The sequence below is a fragment of the Oncorhynchus masou genome, chromosome 30 (genome assembly GCF_036934945.1).
Source record: "Oncorhynchus masou masou isolate Uvic2021 chromosome 30, UVic_Omas_1.1, whole genome shotgun sequence".
NCBI classification, from domain to species: Eukaryota; Metazoa; Chordata; class Actinopteri; order Salmoniformes; family Salmonidae; genus Oncorhynchus; species Oncorhynchus masou.
This window is the reverse complement of record NC_088241.1, coordinates 65060185-65075831: the sequence shown is the minus strand read 5'-3', so window position 1 is coordinate 65075831 and position 15647 is coordinate 65060185. Positions and strand designations below refer to the sequence as shown.

The 15647-nt window shown below is 41.4% G+C and overlaps 1 protein-coding gene across 2 annotated transcripts; it reads right to left on the bottom strand.

Moving 5' to 3' along the window:
- Positions 1 to 5890: 5890 nt before the first annotated feature.
- Positions 5891 to 15525, bottom strand: LOC135522941 (serine/threonine-protein kinase greatwall-like). Of its 2 annotated transcripts, none has more exons than XM_064949662.1 (12): positions 15167 to 15525; positions 14828 to 14965; positions 14568 to 14707; positions 14306 to 14394; positions 13920 to 14026; positions 13284 to 13443; positions 12620 to 12792; positions 11367 to 12512; positions 11054 to 11195; positions 8239 to 8352; positions 7848 to 7949; positions 5891 to 6663 (listed from the first exon to the last, which is right to left on the bottom strand). In XM_064949662.1, the coding sequence occupies exons 1-12, from the start codon at positions 15356 to 15358 to the stop codon at positions 6506 to 6508; spliced, it is 2661 nt and encodes an 886-aa protein (XP_064805734.1). In that variant the 5' UTR covers positions 15359 to 15525; the 3' UTR covers positions 5891 to 6505. The 2 variants fall into 2 exon arrangements, with proteins under 2 accessions (XP_064805734.1, XP_064805735.1); XM_064949663.1 differs by having other exon boundaries at positions 11367 to 12509.
- Between the last annotated feature and the right edge of the window lie 122 nt (positions 15526 to 15647).

Sequence of the window (15647 nt, the reverse complement as noted above, 5' to 3'; positions counted from 1 at the left end):
TAATCCTTCTCCCCCCCCCTTAATGACTTAGATGCACTATTGTAAAGTGGCTGTTCCACTGGATGTCAGAAGGTGAATTCACCAATTTGTAAGTCGCTCTGGATAAGAGCGTCTGCTAAATGACTTAAATGTAAATGTAAATGTAAATGTATTCTACTATTCTAACTCTCCAACATTTTCTTTTGTCGGTCAAATTGGTCCGTGGGGGAGGCCCGCGGGCCTTCAAAAGAGGGGGAGGCCCGCGGGCCTTCAAAAGAGGGGGGAGGCCTGCGGGCCTTCAAAAGAGGGGAGGCCTGCAGGCCTTCAAAAGGGAGGGAGGCCCGCGGGTCCACCAGTTGCCCATCCCTTACAGCATTATAAGAACTATCCAACTTGTCCTGCAAATGGACATACTGCAACAGAAACCTTACGCCATATATCATAATAGTTGCTCAGGCTGCTAATATATGGCGATAACGCTAGGTAGATAAGTGTGTGTATGTATGTATGTATATATATATATGTTATATATATTATTATAATAATAATAATAATAATGTATTTGTGGAAAGGTACATTTAAATTCTGAAAATGTGTTCATTTATTATTTCTAATATTAAATGAAAATTAAGACTATTGTCTAGTTTTTGGTTAGGTTGTACATGACTGCTAGGATGTGAATGGTTCAGATTAAGAATATTTTTTTAATATCGAATCGGCTTTTATACACTTGATTTGTGTATATTTAGAATTTCATCAACTCATGATGAGGTGCCTCACCAATGTAGCTGTATACAGTAGTTGGGGGTGGCAGGTAGCCTAGCGCTTAAGAATGTTGTGACCGGAAGGTTGCTGGTTCAAATACCTGAGCCGACGAGGTTGGGAAAAAAAGTCTGTCGATGTGCTATGCATTTAACCCTAATTGCTCTGGATACGAGCGTCTGCTAAAATGTACTGTTTATTTGAGTAAAACATCTCAAACGTAAAATTGTAGTGTTGGTCCAAATTCTGAGAAAAATAAAGATGTGAAATGCTAATTGAACACTCAAATGTTACCACCTCAAAAGAAAGAAAGTTTAATAGTAGTAGATAGATACGTCTTTCAAATAAATATATTGTACTTTTTTTTGATGATGACTGTTCATTTTTCTTATGTTCAAAAGTTTGGGGGTCACTTAGAAATGTCCTTGTTTTCCATGAAAACATACATGAAATGAGTTGCAAAATGAATAGGAAATATAGTCAAGACATTGATAAGGTTATAAATAATGATTTTTAATTGAAATAATAATTGTGTCCTTCAAACTTTGCTTTTGTCAAAGAATCCTCCATTTGCAGCAATTACAGCCTTGCAGACCTTTGTAATTCTAGTTGTCAATTTGTTGAGGTAATCTGAAGAGATTTCACCCCATGCTTCCTGAAGCCCTCCCACCAGTTGGATTGGCTTGATGGGCCCCTTCTTACATACCATACGGTCAAGCTGCTCCCACAACAGCTCCATAGGATTGAGATCCGGTGACTGTGTTGGCCACTCCATTATAGACAGAATACCAGCTGACTGCTTCTTCCCTAAATAGTTATTGCATAGTTTGGAGCTGTGCTTTGGGTCATTGTCCTGTTGTAAGAGGAAATTGGCTCCAAATAAGCGCCGTCCACAGGGTATGGAATGGCATTGCAAAATGGAGTGATAGCCTTCCTATTTCAAGATCCCCTTTACCCTGTACAAATCTCCCACTTTACCACCACCAAAGCATCCCCAGACCATCACATTGCCTCCACCAGGCTTCGCAGATGGCATCAAGCACTCCTCTAGCATATATATATTTTTTTCTGCTTCTCACAAATGCTCTTCTTTGTGATCCGAACTACTCAAACTTAGATTAGTCTGTCCATAACACCTTTTTCCAATCTTCCTCTGTCCAGTGTCTGTGCCATTTTGCCCATCTTAATATTTTCTTTGTTTTTGGCCAGTTTGAGATATGGCTTTTTCTTTGCAACTCTGCCAGAAGGCCGGCATCCCGGAGTCGCCTCTTCACTGTAGACGTTGAGACTGGTGTTTTGCAGGGTACCATTTAATGAAGCTGCCAGTTGAGGACTTTTGAGGCGTCTGTTTCTTAAACTACTGCTCAGTTGTGCACCGGAGCCTCCCACTCCTCTTTCTATTCTAGTTAGAGCCAGTTTGTGCTTTTCTGTGGAGGGAGCAGTAGCATGGAATAGCCTTTATTTCTCAGAACATTTCTCAGGCCATTTTGAGCCTGTAATCGAACCCACAATTGCTGATGCTCCAGATACTCAACTAGTCTAAAGAAGGACAGTTTTATTGCTTCTTTAATCAGGACAACAGTTTTCAGCTGTGCTAACATAATTGCAAAAGGGTTTTCTAATGATCAATTAGCCATTTAAAATGATAAACTTGGATTAGCTAACACAACGTGCCATTGGAACACAGGAGTGATGGTTGCTGATAATGGGCCTCTATACGCCTATGTAGATATTCCATTAAAAATCAACCGTTTCCAGCAACAATAGTCATGTACAACATTAACAATGTCTACACTGTATTTCCGATCAATTTGATGTTATTTTAATGGACTTTTTTTTGGGGGGGGGGGGGGGGTTCTTTCAAAAACAAGGACATTTCTAAGTGACCACAAACTTTTGAACGGTAGTGTGTGTTTTATTGTAGCAATGTGGGGTTTTTTTTGTTTGTAAAGGAACATTGTCCATGGAGGTCTGACTGACAATGGTTATGTTTGGCTTCAAATGTGTGTTTTTAATACTTTCTATGGAATGGAGTTTGGTTAATTTAGTGTAAATTGTATACAATAATAGTTGTATGCACCAGATAAGAACATTATATTGACAAAAGTGCAATATTTTAATTGCATTCTAATGTATTGATGTAGTATATGATTAAATATCAAAATAATGTAGGTAATCATACAATGTACATTTGCAATAGAGTTGATATTTTCACAGCCATTGATTTGTTAAACTTTCTACTAAATATGCATATTTCTCTCCTTTTCTGCCTTAGATTGTTGTTTGCATGTGATTGAGAATATTCTAAACAAAAATATAAATGCAAGGTGTAAAAAGTGTTGGTCACATTTTTCATGAGCTGAAATTAAAGATCCCAGAAATGTTCCATATGCACAGAAAGCTTATCTCAAATGTTGTGCACAAATGTGTTGACATCCCTGTTAAGTGAGCATTTCTCCTTTGCCAAGATAATCCATCCACCTGACAGGTCTGGCATATCAAGAATATGATTAAACAGCATGATCATTACACAGGTGCACCTTGTGCTGAGGGGGTCAATAAAAGGCCACTCTAAAATGTGTAGGTTTGTCACACAACACAATGCCATAGATGTGTGGGGTGGCAGGGTAGCCTAGTGGTTAGAGCGTTGGACTAGTAACCAAAAAGCAAGTTCGAGTCCGAGCTGACAAGGTACAAATCTGTTGTTCTGCCCCTGAACAGGCAGTTAACCCACTGTTCCTAGGCCGTCATTGAAAATAAGAATTTGTTCTTAACTGACTTGCCTCGTCAAGTTCAAGTTTTGAGGGAACGTGCGATTGGCATGCTGACAGCAGCACTGTCCACCAGAGATTTGCATGTTCATTTTTCTACCATAAGCCGCCTCCATTGTTTTAGAGAATTTGGCAGTACGTTCAACCGGCCTCACAACCGCAGACCAGGTGTAACCATGCCAGCCCAGGACCTCCACATCAGGCATCTTCACCTACGGGATCATCATGCACCAGCCACCCTGACAGCTGATGAAACTGAGTATTTCTGTCTGTAATAAAGCCCTTTTGTGGGGAAAAACTCATTCTGATTGGCTGGGCCTGGCAACCCAGTGGGTGGGCCTATGCCCTCCCATGGCTGGTCCCCTGCCACTGCATGTGAAATCCATAGATTAGGGCCTAATTTCTTTATTTCAATTGACCAATTTCCTTATGAACTGTAATGCAGTAAACATTTTGAAATTGTCACGTTGTGTTTTATATTCTTGTTTAGTATAAATTGAATCAAGTTTTAATAAAGATTTTTCATTTTTTTTTTAACTTAAAACAAATTCCTCTTATGGGGATTCACAACACAAACAGATCTGACCACAATCACTTAGAGATAGAATGGGATGTGAACCTACAAATTCGTAACATATTTTACAAATTGGAATTTATAACATACTTTTAGTAACTTAGTGTATGTGGACACCTGCTCATTGACCTTCTCATTCCAGAATTATGGGCATTCATAAGGAGTTGGTCCCCCCTTTGCTGCTATAACAGCCTCCACTCTTCTGGGAAGGCTTTCCACTAGATGTTGGAACATTGCTGCTATAACAGCCTCCACTCTTCTGGGAAGGCTTTCCACTAGATGTTGGAACATTGCTGCTATAACAGCCTCCACTCTTCTGGGAAGGCTTTCCACTAGATGTTGGAACATTGCTGCTATAACAGCCTCCACTCTTCTGGGAAGGCTTTCCACTAGATGTTGGAACATTGCTGCGGAGACTTGCTTCCATTCAGTCACATGCTTTTATTATGTTTATTTATTGTGTATTGAATTATTGTTTTATACACACGTAAGTTTTATTATAAAGTATACACGGTTCTTGTAAAAAAAAAAAAAAGATTTTTAATCTCAATGTGACTCCTTGATTAAAAAGGCCAATAGTGAGGTCGGACACTGATGATGGGCGATTAGGCCTGGTTCGCGGTTGGCGTTCCAATTCATCCCAAAGGTGTTAAGTGGGGTTGAGGTCAGGACTCTGTGCAGGCCAGTCAAGTTCTTCTACACCGAGCTCGACAAACCATTTCTGTATGGACCTCAATTTGTGCACGTGGGCATTGTCATGCTGAAAGAATAAAGGGCCTTCCCCAAACTGTTGCCACAAAGTTGGAAGCACAGAATCACCTAGAATGTCATTGTATGCTGTAGCGTTAAGATTTCCCTTCACTGAAACTAAGGGACCTAGCCTGAACCATGAAAAAGATCCCAGACCATTATTCCTCCTCCACCAAACATTACAGTAGGCACTATGCTTTGGGGCAGGTAGCTTTTTCCTGGTATCCGCCAAACCCAGATTTGTCCGTTGGACTACCAGATGGTGAAGCGTGATTCATCACTCCAGAGAACGCGTTTCCACTTCTCCAGCTAACGCTTGGCATTGTGCATGGTGATCTTAGTCTTGTGTGCGGCTGCTCGGCCATGGGAACCTATTTCATGAAGCTCCCGACAAAGTTCTTGGGCTGACGTTGCTTCCAGAGGCAGTTTGGAACACGGTAGTGAGTGTTGCAAATAAGGACAGACAATATTTACACACTACACGCTTCAGCAGTCCTGTTCTGTGAGCTTGTGTGGCCTACCACTTTGCAGCTGAGCCATTGTTGCTCCAAGACGTTTCCACTTCACAATAACAGCACTTACAGTTGATCGGGGGGCAGCTCGAGCAGAGCAGAAATTTGGCTAACTGACTTGTTGCAAAGGTGGCATCTTATGACGGTGTCATGTTGAAAGTCACTGAGCTCTTCAGGAAGGCCATTCTACTGCCAATGTTTGTCTATGGAGATTGCATGGCAGTGTGCTCGATTTTATACACCTGTCAGCAACAGGTGTGGCTGAAAAACCAAATCCACTAATTTGAAGGGGTGTCCACGTACACGTCCACACACACGTTTCATACGAATTGCAAGACATAAAATAACATACGAAATGTATGAAGTTGTACAGAATTGTGCACAATTTTCAGGGACCCAGTTTGGTTCTAATGCTACTTTTAAAACTACTAGCCAAAATACAAAACATTTAAACCATCTTTTCAAGACCTTCCTCCTTCAGAATGTTTGTGTTCTTCTTCCTTCATTTTATATTTTGTATATCACAGAAGAAAAAAAAACACTTCATCACACAACTGTTTTATTTGTATTTATAACATGTAAAATAAATACAATTTTAAAAAAGTGATAAAGAAGAAATCTACACATTTTGTACGCATACAGATGTAGTGTATATAACCTGCTGCATGAAGAAGGGGCCGGCAGGTAGCCTAGTGGTTAGAGTGTAGAGGTGGCAGGTAGCCTAGTGGTTAGAGTGTAGAGGTGGCAGGTAGCCTAGTGGTTAGAGTGTAGAGGTGGCAGGTAGCCTAGTGGTTAGAGCATTGGACTAGTAACCGAAAGGTTGCCAGATCAAATCCACAACAAGGTAAAAATCTGTCATTCTGCCCCTGAACAAGGCAGTTTAACCCACTGTTCCCCGGTAGGCTGTCATTAAAAAATTAGAATTTGTTCTTAACTGACTTGCCAGAGTTGAATAAAAGTAAAATAAAATTTTAAAAAGAAGTCCATCATAGTAGAGCATGGAAGAGCAGTGAAACATGGTGCTACTTGGATGAAAAGACAGAAAGTACAAATATTAAAAAAATAAAATAAACTTTATATATATATATAATATTCATTTGAAGAGAATTGGAATTTCAGTGTACTTCCTAAATGGACCCCAACCCCGGAGAACAAACCTACAGACTGAAGCCAGACATCAAGAGGTGCTGCACAGTGTTTCTTGCATCAAAGTAGGATGTGTCAGTTTCGTCCTCTGGCTGAGGGATGAAGGGCATGGTCTGGTTCTGAAGGTTATCCCAGTCCAAACCCGCAAACAGAGTGTGGCTTCGAAGTTCTGATGCAGAAACAAAAAAAAACAAATATGGTTGTAGCAGGAAAAGAAATGGAACCAAACTTCTTGATACTACCCATCCCGTATCCGGGATCGTGAATACAGCCTCATTACCATAACGCAACGTTAACGATTTCTGAAAATCGCAAATGAAATGAAACTAATATGCCTGCTCTCAAGCTTAGCCTTTTCTTAACAACACTGTCATCTCAGATTTTCAAAATATGCTTTTGAACCATAGCAAATCAAGCATTTGTGTAAGAGTATTGCAAGCTAGCTTAGCATTTTGCGTAGCATTTAGCACACAACATTTTCACAAAAACCAGATAACCAAATAAATAAAATAATTTACCTTTGAATAACTTCGGATGTTTTCAATGAGGAGACTCTCAGTTACATAGCAAATGTTCAGTTTTTCCTGAAAGAATCTTTGTGTAGGAGAAAATCACATTTGGCTACCGAAACGAACCGAAAATTCAGTCACCAAAACGTCAAACTTTTTCCAAATTAACTCCATAATATCGACCGAAACATGGCAAACGTTGTTTAGAATCAATCCTCAAGCTGTTTTTTCACATATCTCTTCATTGATATGCATTTCGTGGAAGCCTGCTTTCGTCTCAGAAGCCCATGGAAAAATACCAGCAGCTGAAAATGACGCACCAATTTCGACGGAGGACACCGGGCGGACACCTGGCAAATGTAGTCTCTTATGGTCAATCTTCCAATGATATGCCTACAAATACGTCACAATGCTGCAGACACCTTGGGGAAACGACAGAAAGGGCAGGCTCATTCCTCTCGCATTCACAGCCATATAAGGAGACAATGGAAAACAGAGCCTCAAAAATCCTGCTCATTTCCTGGTTGCCGTCTCATCTTGGTTTTGCCTGAAGCTCACGTTCTGGGGCACTCACAGACAATATCTTTGCAGTTCTGGAAACTTCAGAGTGTTTTCTTTCCAAAGCTATCAATTATATGCATAGTCGAGCATCTTTTTGTGACTAAATATCTTGTTTAAAACGGGAACATTTTTCATCCAAAAATGAAATACTGCCCCCAGAGTTTCAAGAGGTTATTAACACCCAAACGGTCCATTCGCAAATGGAACCATTAATACACCCAAACGGTCCACTTCAAATGGAATGGTATCATCACTGTTTAAACTGGTCAAACCAAACCCTTACCTTTGAAACCAGCCCGTTTGTTCATGTCCACGGTGAGTAAAATCTCTATGGCATTACGGGAATTGTGGGATAGCTCCTCCTCACCATCGGGCCATGGAATATCTGAGATTAAACATAAAAATAAATATTGGCTGATAAAATAAATTGTCCATTTTTAAACGCACAATGATTTTATTTAGCTGTAAAAGACACGTTACACTGAAAACATAAAAAAGATAATAATTTACATTTTAGTCATTGATTGACTATCCAGAATGATTTACAGTTAGTGCATTAAGATAAACTAGCTAGGTTAGACAACCACATAATCACAGTAAAGTCAAATCTTTTCTCAATAAAGCAGCGATAAGACAAGCCAGTGATCGTAAGAAAAGGCACTGCAAGAAAGTACCTCTGTTGAGAATATTCTGGAAGACAAGCTGAGGGGTTTCATCGTTGAAGGGTGGCACGCCAGTAAGGAACTCAAACAGACACACACCCAGCGCCCACCAGTCCACCATGCAGTCTTGGGGGGGGGGGGGAGGGGGCAATAGAGACAGTAGGTCACATATTAATCCGTACATTAACATATTTTACCAAAATACCCACTATTTTTGGGGTTCGGGGTTTAACGGAGATTAGTCACACACTTGTGATACCATCACGGCAGTGTCACTGTGTTATTGTCCTGTTTGGCTGTGCCTCTATTCTACAGCAGTGGAAGCAGGAACTGAAACAATTGGACAATATTACGCTTAGTGTTTCAATGCAGGGAGTTTTTCCCGAGCCACCGTGCTTCTACACCTGCATTGCTTGCTGTTTGGGGTTTTAGGCTGGGTTTCTGTACAACACTTTGAGATATCAGCTGATGTAAGAAGGGCTATATAAATAAAATTTGATTTGATGTACAATTTGGGATAATTGTAAGATCCACACACACACACCTTCAAATACAATGTGAGGCGGGTGTTGAAATTGTATTGGTTTTAATTTGTTGGTTGAACACTGTTGGTTACTACATTATTTACTATGTGTGATTTCATAGTTTTGATATCTTCACTATTGACAACAAAATCATTAAAACAACAGAGTAGGACTGGCTAATAAGTCCTTAGTTTTGGGGGTCATGCTCAGGTAAAACAATTTGGCCAAACTATACTTCCATATTTCCAAGTCCTGTTCTTGAAGATCAAGGGGTATAACATTTATAGTAATGACTGGAATTCTGATAAGACTTTGGTTTTTAATGTAAATATACACGATAATAAGATTAAATGATGTAGTAGAAAACGATGGGTTAGAAGAAGCCTACATAACCAACCCATAAAGTAAAAATTTAACATCCATATAATGACCAGCTATGTGAACTTTAACATTGATTTATCCTGCAATAGATGTCATTCAATTGGTAACATTCACTTTTATCTTCTTCTAATACCTCTGAAGGGGGAAAGTAATCTAACAGTAATCAGATTACATTACTGAGTTTGAGTGATACCAAAGTTACATTAGTGATTACAATTTGGGACGGGTAACTACTAACTGTAACGGATTACATTTAGAAAGTAATCTACCCAACCCGGTTAGCACCAAAAATATTCCTGGACAAAATCCCATATCAATGTATGAACAAATTTCATCAGCTTGAAAATACACCTTTAAAAAAAAATTAGGCCCATCGAGTGGTCACCAATCAATGTTCATCCTCCACCTTAAAACATTAAAAGACCCCATTTAGAATCCTCAACACCATGCACTGAAAATGGCTTCCCTGTTACAATCTCCCTCCATTTAATCCCAACACGGCTCCAAACCCAATACAGAGGCCCAGAAACAGACAATAGTGTGTGATTGCGACACGCAATTCAGGGTGTTCCTGCATTTGGAGATTCCTGAATAAGCAGGAACCCCCCCCCCCCTCCAAACACCTCAAGCACATCATCTTCGTGCTCGTGTGACACTAATGATATTTTGGATTTTCCCTGATCGTCTATGCAATTCATGTGTGGATCAAACGAGAAATAAAAAGTATTAAGAGTTTTTAAAAAGGGGGGAGAAAGACGCTGTCTACCCGTATCCTAGCTAGCGTCGTTTCCCCCGCTTCTTCTGCGAGGTTTATTGGTGGTTGGCATCCAACGTTATGGTACATTACCGCCACCTACTGTACTGGAGCGCTATCGCCTGTGTACCGGAGTCCAAGGCCATCATTAAACCTTCATTTAACTTGGCAAGTCAGTTATTATTTACAATGTCGGCCTACACCGGCCAAACCCGGACGACGCTGGGCCAATTGTGTGCCGCCCTATGGGACTCCCAATCAACACCGGTTGTGATACAGCCTTGATTGTGGACCAATAGCAGTATAAAGAGGAGTTCCTGTAAATGCAGGAATGCCCACATGCAGGAACGGCCCGAATTGAGGTCCGCAATTACATCATTTTCGGAAACAGGAAGTACAATTGGGAACCAATTAGTGGCATTTTGAAACCCATCCATGGCATTTTGAATCAAGCAGCCATTTCCTCTGGTAGCACACCGTGAATGCAACACAGCGAAGCTGAGAACACATGCATTCCCCCTTTGCAAGGTTATGAACAAACTTACCACATTTACAATATCCTGAAACATTAAAAAAACAAAAAAATCCTGTTAAAAACAAAAATGGCTGAACTGTTGATTTTTCCAACAGATATTTATACCTTCATGTAAAGTTGTGAAGAGGATGACAGCAGTTATACCAACACACATTCAGAAAAGAGGAGGAAGGGAAGCACTTCTAAGGTACACCTTTTAGTAGACAGAAGTGGCTCTTTGGTTAAAAGGGGTGAATTGGTCATCAGAAAGAAAGGAGGACCAAGGCGCTCGTCATATAATTCAGTAAAAATGCCTTTATTTGTATGGCATGTTCAATAGAAACAAAGTTTTAAAAACCCGACGAGTTTTTCACTGCGTGGCCTTCGTCAGGGAGTTCAAAGAAATAATACAATGTCCTCTATTGAACAGTTTTTCCAATTAGAAGAGGAAGTGGTTACAAAATGGATTGGACACACCTAGTAAGCAATACTATACACATTAAAAGGTGAAATACTGTAGCTAAGTTATCATAAAAATACAACTCCAAGCTAGAAGTATCAGAACACTTAGAAAGTTAGTTCTAACCTTAAATATGAATGGGACACATTCAGAAATGTTTTGACATCCCAAACAAGAAATGTGTCAAATCTTACCATGTGGTTTCCCCAATAGCAGCTCTGGGGCAAGGTAATCTGGGGTGCCTAAAATCGGTACTCCCTCCACGGGTACAGGACCACGTCGGACACTCTTAGGGGTCCTGAACGGAGTGTGGGAGGTGGTCGACGACTGTGGGGTCTTAAATTAGGAAACAAATGGAAAAAAAATAACTGATAAAACAAGTGTTATGTGTAATGTAAGTTCTCTGAAGCTATATTTAGGTCCAACATTTTCAACTTAGCCCAGTAACCTCCACCCCTGAATCTCGATTCAGTACCCTCCACCCCTGGATTTTGACTGTGCATCTACCTGATCGAGGGAGTTGTTGGAGCTGGGTCTGTTCTGGACCGGTGTGACAGCAGAGGGCATACTGTGGTAGGAGGTTGAGGTGGCCATATCCAGGCTGAGGCGTGAGCTCCCCGACATGTTGGAGCGGTTGATGGAGCTGCAGTAGCTCCGGAAGGCCACCGCGTTCCTGGGCTTGAGGAACAAGGGTGACATGGCCACCCTGGGGTCCAGCTCAGGGACTGGGTCGAGGAAGGAGCGTTTGGATTCGCCTCCTCTCAGGGTGAACCCGTTGCCCGGCTTTGCTGTTCCTGTACTAGCGAAGATGGGTGGCTGAGGAAGGAGTGGGGTACTGGGTGATATTGCTGGGTCATATGGTCTACCGTCTAGCTCGAACAATGCCCAATGCCCCTCTTTGGCACTTTGAGCCGACCTCTTTGGGGTTGGGCTGTTGTCGATGGACATTTCATGAGCCGACCCCTTAGAGTTTGCGCACAGGCTCCTGCTCAGCTTGTGGTCTTCACCAAATGACGTGCCTTCGATGAAGACCCCCTCTGCTGGTCCGTCCAACTCACACAGGAGCTTTTTAGCCAAAGCGATGGGACTGGAAAGTTTAGGGGCCTGGCCTTCAGAAGTCTCTTGACCCTCAGATCCAAACACCTCCAAATGAACATTTGCAAACACCCCTGTCAGACCAGTGCGACTCTTCAAAGCAATATCTGGGACGCCATAACACCTCTGGTACGCTGAGTCGCTCTTCTTGGAAATGGATTCCAACTGTTCAGAACTTCTCTCCACCTCGTCAAACACTCTCTTTCCTGCTGAGGTTTCCACAACATGGCCTTCCTTTGGTTTACCTTCGGTGGCACAGTGACCTTCAACTCCAGAAACATAGCCTCTGATTGGTTGAGAGAGATCAGGCTTCTGGGGTGGGGTAGACTGCTCTACCTCGTTAAGCTGAAGCCTCTTCCAAGCAAGAGGTTCCTCTTTGGCCTTCCTGGACAGTTCACCAGGTCTGGGTTCTCGGTGGTGCTGTCCACGTAGGTCTAAGTTGTCTAACGACGCCAGAGCAGAATCCCGACGCTGCCTTCGCATATCGATGGTCGACTTTCCTTTTGTTGGTCCACTGGTATTCCTACCATATAGGTGCAGGAAGTTCTCCCTCTCCTTCTAGAAAAGCAACCCGAAAACAATAAACACATCTTCTATTGACCCACAAAATACAGAGGTAGATATGATTGAAATGAACGCAATTGTATTTCCTGCTGGCTTCTGACCTGCTCTACCTCCCATAGTGGGCTGACACCTCCCTCGGAGTCCGTGGTGGAGGGGAAGAGGCATGATTGGCTGCTGCCTGCGCTCATTGTGTCAAACCTCCTTCTGGACTTAAGCAGCCTGGGAGTCAGGCTCTTGGTCAACGCATTTGGGCTGAACACAAAGCTGTCGGGTCCTGACAAAACAAAAAGGAAGACTGATTGGAAACAGTTTGAGGAACCCACCCTCTCTAGACCGGTTTGATTACAGATCTGGATGAAGATTTATTTGTTTTAACTGAAACACATGGTCATTTACAGAGGTAGAATTCTCTCTGCTTGCTATGCCGGAGCTCAATGTCCAAGAGGCTTCTAAACAGTATCTACCCCCCAAGCCATAAGACTCCTGAACATCTAATCAAAATGGCTACCCAGACTATTTACATTGACCCCCAACTAACCGGTGCTCCCACACATCGACTCTGTACCGGTACCCCCCTGTATACAATCTCACTATTGTTATTTTACTGATGCTCTTTAATTACTTGTTACTTTTATTTCTTATTCACATTTTTTTTTTTTAACTGCATTGTTGGTTAGGGGCACTTACATAAGCATTTCCCTGTAAGGTCTACACCTGTTGTATTTGGCAGATGTGACTAATAAAGTATGATTTGAAGAGACATACCCAAAGTCTGGCTATGCAAGACAGGGGAACGCAGATATTCCTTCTGTCTCCTCAAGGGTGAACAGAGCGAGTTTTTCCGCTGATCAATTTTCCTACATGACACGGGGCTGAACACAGCCGAGGCGCTGCTGCGACGCTTGCTCTCCACTGCTGCTGTGTTCTGTGTTTGATGGGATGAAAACACAGAATAAATATTTAATATGGCAATGGGAAAGAATGTACTGTATCTGCACAAACCAATCAGGGTAGCCTAGTGGTTAGAGTGTAGAGGCGGCAGGTAGCCTAGTGGTTAGAGTGTAGAGGCGGCAGGGTAGCCTAGTGGTTAGAGTGTGGAGGTGGCAGGGTAGCCTAGTGGTTAGAGTGTAGAGGTGGCAGGTAGCTTAGTGGTTAGAGCGTTGGACTAGTAACCGAAAGGTTGCAAGTTCAAATCCCCAAGCTGACAAGGTACAAAATCTGTCGTTCTGCCCCTGAACAGGCAGTTAACCCACTGTTCCTAGGCCGTCATTGAAAATAAGAATTTGTTCTTAACTGACTAGTTAAATAAAGGTAAAAAAAAAAAAATATCACATTTACTATCCTTACTGATGTATCGTCTATGAATACATTACATACTTAAATGCAATGAACTTTACTTACAAGTCCAAGAGAGCTGATCAAAGACAGGACTTGACCAGGGGTGCGGAAATAATCCTGTTTGGGCTTTGCCAACGATGGCGTTGTCAAGATATCGGCAAGACTCAATTCTGGGTAGAAAAGGAATTCAAATGTAAAACTAAAGCCTGCAAGTGGATGGGGGTGTATGCTTTGGTTTAGGCAGCAGGTCGCCTAGCAGTTAAAGAGTGTTGGACCAGTAACTGAAATTTCGATGGTTCAAAATTCTGAGCCGACTCGGTGAAAAATCTGTCAATGTGCCCTTGAGCAAGGCATTTAACCCTAATTACCACTGTAAGTCTCTCTGAATAAGAGTGTGTGCTAAATAATTAAAAATGTTTAATAATGTGTGCTACAGTTTATGCACATACCTCTGTCAAGCTTGACTTTGGAGAGGCCAAAGTCTGTAAGCTTGATGTGACCTTCATTAGACACAAGCATATTATCCGGCTTCAGGTCCCTAAATGATTGAACAGAATACAAAACTCAAAATCATACTAAAATGTGATTTTAAAAAAATAATAATTTCTTAACACAAAAAAAAGAGAATACAAATTATTAAATTAAATTTAAAAAAAATAATAATAATTTAAAAAAAACACATTTGTTGAAGGAGGAGAATCATAAAAGTACCTGTGAATGATTCCATGGCGATGGAGGTAGTCTAAAGCACGTGCCACCTCTGAAATGTATTTCACTGACATGTCCTCATCAAAATACCCGTAGGTGTGAAGAAGGGATTTCACGTCTCCTCCAATTAGGTATTCCATCACCTGTGCATAAACACGTACAGAGGCAATATACCAAAGTTAGGAAAGTGACATAGTCACTGTTGTCATTGATCTTTTTTGGGGGGGGTGTGTGGGGGAAACCACACACACACACACACATACCAAATACACTTTTGTTGCTGTTTGGAGACAGTAGAAGAGGTGTACGACAAAGGGACTTTTGCTGAGGGCCAATGCGTCTCTCTCTGCCTTCATCTGACCTGACAAATTTTTGTCATGCATGTCAGATTTCTTCACCACCTGGAGAAAAGTTTACAGCGAAATAAGTGTCATTATCCTCAAAATGTGAAGTTAAACATTTCCATTATATAAAACTTTTTTTTTTTTTTTAAGTTGAACATTATTTCCAATTCCTTCACAATAGCAGCTGTTACACACACGAATTTGAAATGTCAGCGGCGGAGGAGGTTCATAGCAGTGGTAAAACCGTTGATGACTTGCCTTGATTGCATATAATCGTGGATTACATTTCTTCCGTGCAAGGTAAACTTTTCCAAAGGCACCACGGCTGATGGGCTTCAAAACAACAAAGTCATCGATTGAGGCAGGCCTTAGGATATCGGATAACTTCCTATCTGCACAAGAAGTGGGCTGTTTTTCACCCGCATCCATAACTGGGAGCAAATCGGTCATACAGCTAACTTTACCTTCTCAGGGGACACACATCCTGAGTTTAATTAAAATACAATCGTGCATGCAATTAAACTAGTTAGGTTTTCATTGAGGTACTTTGAAATGTAACAGCTATTTGCTCCCTTTTCACTAACCTGACAGACAAGGCAAGTTTGTTTTAAATTTCAAATCCGCTCCCAGAGATAGGACGCTACTCGTGGCCAAAGAGAGTGCCTATACGAAAACGTTTGACCAGTCAAGAATATGAACACTTAAAATTAATATTATACAAAATAAGAAAGTTAGAAAT